This window comes from Equus caballus, chromosome 18 (genome assembly GCF_041296265.1).
Source record: "Equus caballus isolate H_3958 breed thoroughbred chromosome 18, TB-T2T, whole genome shotgun sequence".
Lineage (NCBI taxonomy): Eukaryota > Metazoa > Chordata > Mammalia > Perissodactyla > Equidae > Equus > Equus caballus.
This window is the reverse complement of record NC_091701.1, coordinates 68369239-68382491: the sequence shown is the minus strand read 5'-3', so window position 1 is coordinate 68382491 and position 13253 is coordinate 68369239. Positions and strand designations below refer to the sequence as shown.

General features: G+C 40.1%; 1 protein-coding gene across 21 annotated transcripts in view; it reads right to left on the bottom strand.

The window, feature by feature from the left end:
• The window catches only part of MYO1B (myosin IB), a 181137-nt gene that overhangs the window by 62559 nt on the left and 105325 nt on the right, over nt 1-13253 (bottom strand). For all 21 annotated transcript variants that reach the window (XM_070242066.1, XM_070242067.1, XM_023622243.2 and 18 more), the window contains 2 exons: nt 12939-12985; nt 7463-7526 (listed from right to left, as the gene is read on the bottom strand). In XM_070242066.1, the coding sequence (XP_070098167.1) occupies nt 7463-7526; nt 12939-12985 (111 nt within the window). The remainder of the gene's footprint in view (nt 1-7462; nt 7527-12938; nt 12986-13253) is intronic.

Sequence of the window (13253 nt, the reverse complement as noted above, 5' to 3'; positions counted from 1 at the left end):
AAAGTGTCAACCAGTGAATTACTGGGAATAAAGGATGATAGTTTTAGTGGAAAACTCTATGAGCTTATGTTGCCTCATATTATGGGGTATATATTCTAAAATCAACTCTATACTCTTTCTGGAAATAGACAACATAACTCTCAAGATTGACAACTAGGAAGTTTCACTAATGACAAATTTTAAAGCCAAAAACATGGGACAAATGCCTTCCTCCAAATCTTTCACTGTGCATGTGTATTACAGTGAGAGGAAGCAGATGCGAATGCTCACTACAGGGCTCTCTCGGCCCAGGTCTCACGCAGATCTCCATCTTTTTGTGGGTTACAGGCTTTGCGAGATCTAAAACATCTAGCATGACAAGACATTGCAATTTTCACTTAACTCCACCTCCACTGAGGCTTTAATTTTTAAGAAACCGGATTAAAGTTTTAAAAGTCAGTATCCTGAAGTTACGAAATCAGCACTAAAGAGAGCTGGACATACTGCACAAGTTGTGAAAGGGTTCCAGTGTCTGCAGGAGAAACATTAATTTGGGCTTTAAAAACACTAAGAAAACATGGCTTATTATCCACCTAATCAACTACTGGGTTTTATTAGGCTCTGGTTATGAACATATAGCATACATGGACTTTCACAAAAGACTGTTTCCTAATACAAATTTAATGTTTATCTAATAATTGAAAATTTACTCATAAATGTATGTATCTGAATCTAAAATTCCATATCCAGCCCTGAAATAAAATTAATGAGATATCTAGTCCATAATATCTTATTACTAAACATACTATCCTAATTGATTTAGAAATATTTGAACATCTAGCTTCTTCTATAATGCATATAATCTTGTTTCATGATGAATGTATTTTTGTAAAAGAAAGAACACCAAAGTAAAACTGAGACAAAGGAAGGCATCTACTTTTATACAAAGCCATCTATTACAGGGTAACAGAATTGCTCTTCGAAATTTGTTTTATTGCTACAGATACTTTACAACCAATGGTCAAAGGGCTAAAAAAAGCCCAGCCTTGTATTATAAACTAGGTAATGCACTGTCTCAGACTTTTGGCGAATTTTGAGCCTAAAGAAGACAAATTAAAAACAGACACTGTTTATTGATGAACATTCATTAGCTGTTGAGAACTGACTTCTGTATGGGTCATCTCCAATTTGACCTTAATGGGTATACTCCCAGAAAACAGAGCAGATCAGTTTCCTTTAGGAAGTGTTATAATAGGCAGTTTTACTCCTAATTAGTGACTCGTCATCAATAATATCAAGGATACGATATAAAGGGAAGAAGAACGCTATAAATCACAAACTATTTAAAAGACTAAAATTATATTCCATATCCTGCAAAATGGCACGAATGTGCCATACATATAGATTAAACAACATCCCAAGAGGGAGACAGCACATAAAAGTGAAGCCAACTGTATCATAAATTCAAAAGACATGTGAAAGAAAAGGAATTCAGAGCCATTTGTTCCATCCCCCATCTGCCCTGTGAGGGGCTGGATGTTTCCTCCTGCTTGATGACTCCATGTGGGGGGATCTCCTTAGACTAACTCCCCCAGCCTCTCTCAGCCCCTTACTCACTCCTCCCCTTGGCAGGAGGAAGGACACCTCTGCATAGCGAGGTCTGAAGAAGCAAACGGACATGCATATATAGCTCAGCTCTCCGATTCCCCACACTGTGCACACACTCAGATCTACTACCCAGTGCTGTAAGATAGAAGGAGCAATGCACACAAGGAGAGGCCAGCGGTTGCTGAGTGCTGTTGATACCTGCCTAAGTGCCATACCACCAGAGGACTACAGTCATGGGTCGCTTAACAACAGGGATGGGTTCTGAGAAATGTGTTATTATGCAATTTCATCATTGTGTGAACATCACAGTGTGTACTTAACCCAAACCTAGGATGGTATAGCCGACTACATACCTAGGCTATATGGTACTAATCTTATGGGACCATCTGCGTATATGTGGTCCATCACTGACTGAAACGTCCTTATGTAGCACATGACTGGAGTAGCACCCACTTAGCCACTTTCTTCAACTTTGTCTCTAACAGTAATAAAGCTGCTTGCTCTCCAGCTTGATGCCTGTGCCTATTTCTCATGTGTTTCTGAACTGAGTAGGGTAAGAGGTATTAGCTACTAGACCTCTGTATCAATTTTTGCTGTATAACAAATTGCCCCAAAACCTAGTATCTTAGAAGAATACCAATTATTAGTTCATGAGTCTAAGAGTCACCTTTGTAGTCCTTCTGGTCTCAGCCAACTTGGCTGGTGTGTGCTAGGCTTCACGGGCTGACGGTCTGCTGGCAGGTTGACTGGCAGCTGGCTGATCTAAGATGCCCTCGCTCATGTCTGGGGGTTCATTCCATGGGTCTCTCATCATCCAGCAAACTAGCTCAGATTCAGTCACATGGTGGTGATGAGAGAGTTCCCAAGAAGAACAAGAGAGAACCAGCTCCCATCTGTAACCAATTTTCAAGTCTCTGGTTGTGCTGTATTTGCTAATTGCTCCATTGACCAAAACAAGACTCCCGGCCAAGTCTTGAGTCACTGAGAGAGGGGACTACCCAAGGTACACAAGGTGAGAAATCATTGTGGCCATTTCTGTAAACAATCTATCAGATTGAGGCTGTTTAAAAGGAAATGGTCCACAAATTCTTTGACAGTCTTCCCACTGAGAGGCAGAATCTACCTCCCCCACCCCTGAAACTGGGGAAGCTTATGCCTACTTTGACTGAATAGCACAGAAGAAGCGATACTGTATGACTTACCAGGCTACTTTAGGCTTCCTCCCAGTTCTCTTCGAACACTTGCTGTCAAGAATGTTCCCTCTTGGAACACTCTATCTCAGAACCTATCCACCATGTTGTGAGAAGCCCAAACCACAACAGGCCACATGTATGTACCTCTAGTCAACAGTCCCAGCTGAGCCCAGCCTTTAATTCATCCAGCCCAGGAGCCTGCCACATGAGTGACAAAACCTCCAGAGGATTCCAGTCTCCACTCATGCAGGTCACCCTCAACCACCTGAGTCTTCCCAGCTGAAGCCCCACACATTGTGGAGACAAGCCAATCCTGCCGTGCCCCATCCGAATTCTTGACCCACAGAATCCAAGAGAATATAAAAGGGCTGTTGTTTTACCCTGCTAAGTTTGGGGTGGTTTACTGGGCAGTAATAATTACTGGACCACACACCAATTTCAACATTTGCTTTCCTTCATAATTCACAGGATCATATTACTTTTTTCAAGCTGAACACAGAAGCCAGGAACAGATGACGTTTGACTACCAATAACTTTCCTTTTCCGGGATTTAGAAAAAGTAGTTAAAAATGACTGGCATAGAATATTCAGAGAAAACTATCCACTAAAGCAGAAGCTTTATTTTTCAATATATTTCTCTATGTCAATTGTACTTGTACATTGTGTAGTTGTGTGATTATTAATTAAACAAATATATATTAGATGTCAGACACATTTTATTTGCTGACATTTAGTGATGAACCAAACTCTCTGTCCTTATAGGGCATATATTTAGCTAGGGGCTAGAGACAATAAACAAATAAGTATATAATAATAAAAAAGAAAACATGTGAGTGCTTACTATGTGCCAGACTCTGTTACAAGTGCTTTAGATATTAACAAATAATTTATACCTCATCACAACCCTATGAGATCAGTACTATTATCATCCCATTTCAAAGATGAAAAAATGGAGGCACAGAGAATTAAATAACTTGCCGTCTTTTTGTTTAGACATTGGAAACCACATGATAAACCAATAGGAGTTGTGTGAGTAGGCTCATGGATATGCCCCAAATAATGAAGCAGGAAAAGGCAGGGCCCATCTATATTTAACTAAATCCATCCTCATCTCCAGTATTTACTGAGTACCTACTGTATACACCATTGTGAACAAGACAGCCATATCTGCTGTCCTTACAGTTTACACAGGTATATGCATACTTAAAACCATAAGGCTTTTTCATAGCATATATATATATATCCCTGTGCTATTCTTCTTTTACGACATAAGATCCCTAGAGACTTGTACCACATTTTCTCCACAATCTAAATTGCCATCAAGTGCCACAGCCAAAGAAAGTGTCTGTGACCATTAATAAAAGCCACACATTTCCAAAAGTTTCTTGTTCATAAAACTAGATCCAAAATCCTCAAATACAAATGTATAAATTTTATGAGACCTACAAGCATTGACAAAGTAGGAGAAATAATTATCTCACATCAGCCAAACATCTGGATATGCTTCCAGATTTTATCTTCTCTCTTGAAGCAAATGTTTGCCATTTTCTATTTTTGTAACACCTCTCTCCTAATGACACTAACCTCAGGGACACGTAGCTATCAAGTGAGCTCAAGACTTAAGTTTTATAGCATACCTCTTTTAGAAAGAGAGAGTCAGTTATTGGGCTTTCTTTTCCACTTCCTGGGCACACAACTGGCTTGAGTGATCTTGTGCCGTTTTCAAAGTAATAATTATAGCCAACAATGATCTACGCTTTTACTAGGCGGTTGCTGGAAAAGGTTGTATTTCCTACAAAATGGCAAATTTTGTCTTCTTTTCTAGGCTACAAGAAGGTAACTTTTGGCAGCGTGGAGAGAACAAGGGTGAGCCTGCCCATTGCTTTACACCGCCTTAGGCCAGCAGACAGCAACTCCCCGTGACCACCTATGAGTCAGGCCTCTATCTGTACAGGGTGAAATTTCCTGCTCTCACCACTAATGTATTCCTTTCCCTTCCAAAGCAAAGGCCACTAAAATACCAGAGTGTTCCCACTACCACAAATTTCAATATAATTTCATTGTGGGAACAAATGGTAACAATCACCATATGAAATCCATTCATGATGATATATTAATCTTAATTGGAAAAGAACTGAGTGTGTAATATTTATTCTCCATGGATACTGTAAGAATTAGGGTGCAGGAAGACATTTCTGTTTAAAATTTATACTTCAAGACATAAAACCTAAGTTATTTTCTAATACTTAAAGTAAGTTAAAAATATATTTTATTTAATAAAATATATAACTTTATATTATAATTTTATTTTCTTAGAGTCTTCAAAAGTATTATTGATTCAATCATTCCAGATGTTTAGATGTAAGTTCTACAAAGAAAACAGTAAATTTATCTCATTTAAAAAAGTGTATTATTAATTAGTAACTAGAATTAATTTGTCTTGTAAGAGCAAGTGCTCAAGATTTATGAATATCTTTCGGAATAAAAATTGATCATTCCTTAAAATGGCAGTCTTCAAACTGAGGCACACCTCTTCCTATACAGCTCTCATCAGCTGCCCTACCTTCTGAAGAGAGTCTGCCGAACAAGCTCGGCAGAATTATAATCCTTTGCTTTTGGTTTACCTCATATATGGTTTGCGTGAGTACTTTTGCTTCCACATTTGACATATAAAACGTTTTAACCTAACTAGCACGATTCTAGCCAATTTCATTTCATATTAACACTTCCAAGAAGTCTCTCTAGAGCCAGCCCTGATGGCCTAGTGGTTAAAGTTTGGCACACTCTGCTTCAGCAGCCTGGGTTCGGTTCCTGGGCACGGAACCACACCACTCATCTGTCAGTAGCCATGATGTGGTGGCGGCTCACAGAGAAGAACTAGAAGGACCTATAACTAGAATATACAACCATGTACTGGGACTTTGAGGAGGAAAAAATTTTAAAAAGGTAATGATTGGCAACAGATGTTAGCTCAGGGCAAATCTTTCCCAGCCAAAAAAGAAAAAATCCCTCTCTCTCACTAAAAGAACAAACAAAAGTCTCTCTAATAATTATACATTTTTACAAATATAGATAATCCCAATGCATGGCATACAAAGTGTGTAATACGGAAAACTAAAATGGGAAATTAAACTATTTAAAACCTGCAGGCCCTGTGGCCGAGTGGTTGGGTTCGCGAATTCTGCTTTGGCGGCCTGGGGTTTTGCTGGTTTGGATCCTGGGTGCGGACGTGGCACCGCTCATCAGGTCATGCTGAGGTGGTGTCCCACATGTCACAACCAGAAGGACCCACAACTAAAAATATACAACTATGTGCTGGGGGGTTTTGGGGAGAAAAAGGAAAAATAAAATCTTTAAAAAAGAAAAAAACTACAGACTCGTGGAAATGGGAAGAACCACTGAATTCATCCAGTTCAGTCCCATTGTTTCAAAGATGAGGAAACCCTAGCCCTAGAAGGTTTCTCTGTGAATCATTGATTAAAAAATTGTTTTAAAAAATCGGCTGCATAGTTTGCCCAATTACTGAAAACACTAACTTTGGAACGGCATTCCTCTGGTTCTAGAGTTCACCAGGAAGCTCTTAGGGGTCACCTGGGGATCCAGGGCTTCTGGCTAGCCATCTCCTCTTCAACCAGATCAGGTCTTGTTTTATCTGTTTCATAGCTGGAGTTCAGCATAAAATTTCATTTGAAGAAGGAACAGCACTGCTATAACCAATCTCATGACCATTGCTCTGGATACCTGTTTCAATTTGTCTTTCTTTTTTCTAGTCCAAACTTAGACTTTTTTCATTCTAAAAATCCCAATAGCACCATGGGGTTGTGAGGAGGCCAGGGGTAGTGGGAGGTTCAGAAGTGTCACTCTCAACAAAACAAGAGGGCTCAGGAGGATAATCAGGCCAGGGCTCCGTTAGGAGGTGTGCAAACCCTGAGCCGTCATCTTAAATTTTCCAAACTAATCAACTATGAAGTCAACACGAGCAGAGACACCAGGGCACGTCCTGCAGCCCCAAAGTGCTGATGGCAGGGCCATATTTATAACAGATACTGACCACTGGGCCCACTTTAGAAAACTCTGGACCTGGGGCTGTTAAGCAGACCTCATCTGATTTCGTTTGTTTTTTCACCTTTGACACAGAACATTACACTTCTATAATCACAAATCATGACTAAAGGGGGCAAATGAATCGGTTTCTACCTAACAGTTGTATCACATTTCAATTATCTAAATACACTGCAAGACAGACAAAATCTCTCGCAACAAAATGTGAAGTACAGGTCCACTCATTTTATTGGATAAATGTTACCCCAAAAAAGTTATTAAATTTAAATTATTTCTATTTTCTTTTGAATCACAGATTAATTTTGTTAAAGAAAATGACCGTTGGAGGATCCTTTTCATTACGAGATTGGCTTAAAGATCTAGAGAATATAAAATGCAGTTGGACTAATTCTTATTTCTTTAGCAGACTTCTAAAAACTCTTCCAAAGGTAAAGATCTTTTAAAAAGGTTTAGAAATTAAATTATATTATAAAACAATCTGAAATGCATAGGTTAAAAAAAATCCAAAGAAAAAGAAACGTATTCTTATACCTATCTCTTGAAGACCCGAGTATCTGAAATATTGTATGATAAATGTTTTACTATTCTGAATTTTAAAAGGATTCAAGCAAAATACTCACAGTTACTTATCACTCCTCCCAGTGGATCGCCTTTAAAATCAAATTCAATATCCATATATTTGCCCTGCCAAAGAAAGATTTTGTGAGTTTTCAAGTTCACCTCAAAATATCCCGTCAGCATATCTTCTTAGAGAATAGCATACTAAGCCGTTTGTGCATTTGTTTAAATGTAATTAATAAAGACACAGTTTATGTAAGCACGACACAAACAATACGCCTCCATAAATAATTCATACTAACTACCCCATTAGCACAAAGCTAACATATCAGGTTACTAATTTAAGAATAGATCTCCTCAGCTATCATGTGACTTTTCCATTTCAGATATGTGTTTCAAACTTCTGAAGCTGTGTGTGTATTCAATTCAGGAATAAAAACTGACAAAAATAAGTACTCCTTGTATGTGCACTACTTGAGAATATAAAGTATTTCATTTTTATAGGGATAACATGTTTTAAGGCATGGCTGGAAACTCCAAACATACTGGACAGTGGATAAAATGGAACACTCTAAGTTCTGTTTTTATATCTGCTCCAACCAAATCCCTGATGATGTGCTGGGACCAACTCAGAATCAAAGACCGACCACCATTACTCTCTTTGGCTTTGGATCTAGATTATACAGCAACATACAACCCCAGGTTCGTATTACACCTTACAGATGATATCTCAAACACACATGGAGTTTCATATTGTGATTTTTAGAGAATTGGTCTATAACTGTCTAGTTAAAGAGTAACCAGTATAACAGAATAACCCTGACAGCTGTTTTTCGTTTGGATAAGGGCGTGTGGTTCTAATAAGTAGTCCTTGGTTTCCTTTCATGTTCTACCTTAGTCAAATAGATGGTGTGTAAATAATTGTCTCAAAGAATTACTTTAACTCTTTCTATTTTCAAAACAATGGTAAGGAAGAAGAAACATGATCACATGGCACTCAGTCAACAATGCAATTTGTGACTTTTTATTAGCTCATGCATGCTCCCTTGACTCTCCTCCTTCACTGTCATGGGTCATCTGCCCTTTTCAAGTCTTCACTTATTCATTAAGCAAATGCCTAGATACATCCAGCATTTCCCAGATACTAATGTAGGCACAAGGGAAAAGGAAGGCACAGCGCCTGCCCTCAAGGAACTTACAGCCTGGGGGAAGCTGAGACAGGTCAACAGGACACTACAAGGATAGGCAAGGATAAATCCCACAGCGGGTCATGGTGCTATGAATAAGGAGGGGACAAAGAAGGAGCAGAAAGCCTGCCCTAGCTTACATGCGAAGCATCAGGAAAAGCCAGGCAGGCAAGGAGGTGGGAGAAAAGAAAAGGGCAGGCATAAGAACTGGCACTCGTGAGAATGCTGAGTGGGGAAGCAAGGCTGGAGACGGAAGCTAGAGCACATCATGACACTGAGACATTCTCCTGACAGCAAAGTTCTGTCATTAAAAGTTCCTAAACAAGGATGCCATGAGGAGACTTGCCTCTTTACAATATCACTTTGGCTAGTGTGGAATGGACTGGAAAGGAGCAAGACCAGATGTGGCTAATAGGCAGTGGCAGTAATCAGGAGAGAAATGTTGGTGGCTTTAGCAGGAGTAGCAAAAGGGAAGAGAAAACAGAGTTGAGAGCTACCCAGAGAATCACAATGACAGGTCCTGGTTGGATGTAGGAGGTAAGAGAGGAGGGGGTCAAGGACTAAAAAGTCCAGGAATGTGGCCCAGGCAACTGAGTGGACAGTGGTGCTCTCCATGATGGCAAGGGACAGCACAGGCGAGGCAGCTGTGAAAGAGGGGGGAAAGGGTAACTTCACAAGGGAGTCCGAGACAGACCACAAGAGAGAGGATGATTTTGACGGAATGTGGTCCCTGGACATAGGAGGCAATAGGGTCTAGAGCACAGGTGGAGGGATTTGTATGAGACAGGAGTTGAGAATCTCCCAGTGTGACAGACGGGTGCATACAGATACAGGGACAGGTGAGGCACCCAGGTTGAGGGCTTGGATGATGATGACGACGATTAATTTCTGTGAAGTAGGCATAACATCAGCTGAGAGTAAAGGATAGGAGGTTTGAAGAGAGTAACATAAACAGTGTAGAGAATGGAAAAGGAGCCGACCAGGGACAACTATCAGACAGCACTGAGAATTCAGTTGACACTGGAACAGCCCTCTTCCCATTCAGCCACACCCTGATGACTCTCCACAAGCTTGATTCTGATCATGTCACTCAACTAATCAACAGCTTCCAAATGCCTACAAAATAAAGTCCAAGACCCTGAAGCTCATACTCCAAGCCCTCCAGTTGAGGCCTGACCCATCTTTCCAGTCCTTGGGCCCACAGCTCCTGTCTCAGAACCTCTGGTCTAGCCACTAACCCTAGTAAATGCAGGTTCACACTGGTTTCTCTCCTCAAGCTTCCTCATGCTATACTGCCAGCTCTTTCTTCTCTCCACTAGATTTTGGCACATTTAAATCTCACGGGCCCACTCAGAACCGTTCCCAGTCCCAGACTCCTCCAGCTTCTCTTTCCTCAACTTCCATTACATTTTATCGATAATTTTCATGAGGAACTTTTATGTGTGTTATAATTATTTTACGTGTTGTGTTACAATTACTTTTAGCCATGTCTATTTTTTCTGACTAGTTTATAAGCTTCTTAAAAATAGATAAACAATAAATGTTTTCTGAGTGTCTACAGGGGCACCAGGCATTGCTCTAGCTACTGGGGCCACCACAGCGAACGAGAAGGCTGGGGTGCTCACGCTCATGGCTCCTGCTCTCTTGGGTCAGTGATCACGTAAATGGGAGAAGTGAGGACAATAATTCCAGAGACTGATAAATGCCTAAAAAACTAAAAACAAGAAGAAGTCATAGAGTCTATGAAAAGCATCATGGAAATGACATTTGAAGTGAGACCTAAATGATACAAGACGCCGGTCACGCAAAGATCTGGGAGGAAGCCTGTACTGTGTTCCAGGTGCAAGGAGGAGCCACAGAGGGCTTTCAGCAGTGAGAGACGTAAGTTTGTAAAGATCCCTCTGGCTACCAGTGAAGAAAGGACCCTAGGCTGCAAGAGGAGATGCAGGGAGACGTAGGTTTAACTATGTTAAAAAAAACAGTGTTTTTGAACAAATGAATAAATTGTGGTTTTTTATTCTTACTGAATGAGAGGTTTGGTGATGAAAGTTTCCTGACCCTACAGGTTCCCTCCTACACGCCCCAGTGCCTAGCTCAGCAATTGGCACCCAGGAAGTGCTCAACATAACGCCCCTCCCCCCTCCAAAATCCTTGGTCAAGAACAGAGATTTTTCAAAGCCTTAAAACTGGTTTTTCCCCCCCCCAAAAAAACAGTGGGTTTCTTCTTAATAGAAGCTCAACGTCACCTTTGAGGTGCTGGGGGGAGGAGAGCACTGTAAGGCACCTCCACGGGAACTCTGACGTAAAATGTCAGCTACAAGGAACACGCACAGGAACTAGACCATCTCAGGGCCTACCAGATTTCTCAGTGAAGACCTCAAGAAGTTTATTCTTGGTTAACCAGTCAAACACACTCAAAGGAAATGTAATCTCCCAGGAGTCATAAACCACTGTTATAGACAGTTTAAATACAGCACCAGTCCTACTATAATATTCTAACATGGATTTGAGTATGTTACTGGTCAAGTTAGACCACAAAGCAGAGATATTACTAAAATCCGGGCATGAAATGATTTAGCCTATAATCACGTATTAATCTCACATCCTAATACCTGTGTTATAATAGGATTTCTCTGAAGTTACTTAATGAGCCAAATCACCTGCCAACCTTTCACCAGATTTTCAAATATCACTAAGTACTAACGACTCTTTAAATAATATGGTTTTCTGCATTTTTATGGTCTAGAGACTAAATATATTTGCAATTTTTTAAAAGTGTGTGTGCGTGTGTGTGACTTGCAAACAGCAAAAATAAAATCTCCATCCCATAAAGAAGCTTGATCTATTGGAAGTACTTCTATCTGCCCACCCTTTGCTTCTCATTCCATTTATGTAATAAGATTAGCCATGTTACCACAACAGGAAAAGGCAAGGCTCAAATCAGTTCTAAGAACTTTAAGGGCTAATCCGACGGAAAAAACGCACAGCCTCGGATTTGGGAGCCTTAGCCTTCCACTTTCCAAAATATCAAAACGATCTCCACCTGAGCTCATTCTCATGCCTTCAGCACTCGGTAACTCTAATGAGACAAAAGCAAAAAGGGGCTAAAAGAAGACAGGAGAGAGAGAGGGCAGGAAGGTTCTTTGGCAGAGAAGCATAGGCTCTCTGGCAGGGAAGCACAGAAGACCACCAAAAATGGTCCCCAGTAATGTTACATGAGAAGACACCTTATAAAGTAAATATCTTTTAAGAATTTGTAAGATTGGTTAAACTATAGAAAAAAAGGGACCAATTTCAAAACGCCACCATCATACTCAACATATTTCCCCCAGCTGCCTCCATGCAGCATCTGTGTCTCTGTAAAGACCAGAGGCACGAATGAAAGAGCCCAGCACAGCTGGAGAGATCCCAGTGGGCTGCCGTGCACAGTGCATGCTGGAGAGTGATGGGTGATGAGGCTGGAAAGGCTTCTATTAGGGGAATTAGCATCTTCCAATGCAACCAAACTCAAAACATCAATTAGCTTCAGTTTTTACTATTTAGTCCTCCTTATTAGTTGCCAAACCTAATGATTTTACCTCTGTAAAGTTTTAGAATACACCCCCATCCTTTCTGCTCCCACTGCATGAAGGACAAAAGCTACAGAGTATACAAACTTGACACCCAGTTCATCCTTCTTTCTACAGTCATCCCCCCTTATCTGTGGTTTCACTTTCCACAGTTTCAGTTACCCATGATCAACCACAGTCCAAAAATATTAAACAGAAAATCCCAGAAATTAACAATTCGTAAGTTTTAAATTGCACGTTGTTCTGAGTAACGTGATGAAATCTTGTGTCTTCCTGCTTATCCCACCCGGAATGTGAGTCATCCCTTTGTCCAGAGTATCCATGCTGTATCTGCTACCCATCTGTTAGCCTACTGCGTAGGAAAAAACATAGCATACACAGCATTTAGTACTATCTGCAGTTCCAGGCATCCACTGGGGGTGGGTCTTGGATATCCCCCAAGGATAAGGGGGGCCTATTGTACTTAATTTCTGATGTTTAATTAAAATTTTAAATACCAAAACTCACGTAAATAGTTATTCTAAATAGCCTCATTTAAATTGCTCATGGAATTTTAGGTAGATGACAAGAACACACGAAAAAAACAGCTTGTCACTCCAAGAATCAAAAAGGAAAATTCCAGAAGGCAAAAAGTAGTCCTTATAGAACCTTCAGCGTCTCAATAGCAATGGTGTTCTTATCTTTAAAATGTGTGTATTAAGAAATATTAAACATCTGCTAATTGTTTAAACATACAAGAGCTAAATATTAGTGTTAACACTTATGCTTACACAAATACTTACAAATCTAGAGGAGTTGTCATTCCTTACAGTCTTGGCATTTCCAAAAGCTAGTAAGGAAGAAACAGATGTGTGGTTAAAATTGACAGAAAAATAATTTCAAGCAGAAAGACAAAGCAAATGTAATGATTTGACAGCTATAAATCCCCGAAAATGTGACTTGCAGCAATGACATTTCCATCCAAACTTTTCATAGAAACACATTTAAGAGAAGTCATAGTAACTTGCTAAAGCTTCCGCGTCTTATTGTAAGTTCACAGAAAAGAAGAGCCATGCCTATGAATCATGGAATTTTTTCCAAGATTTCCCGTAAACTTA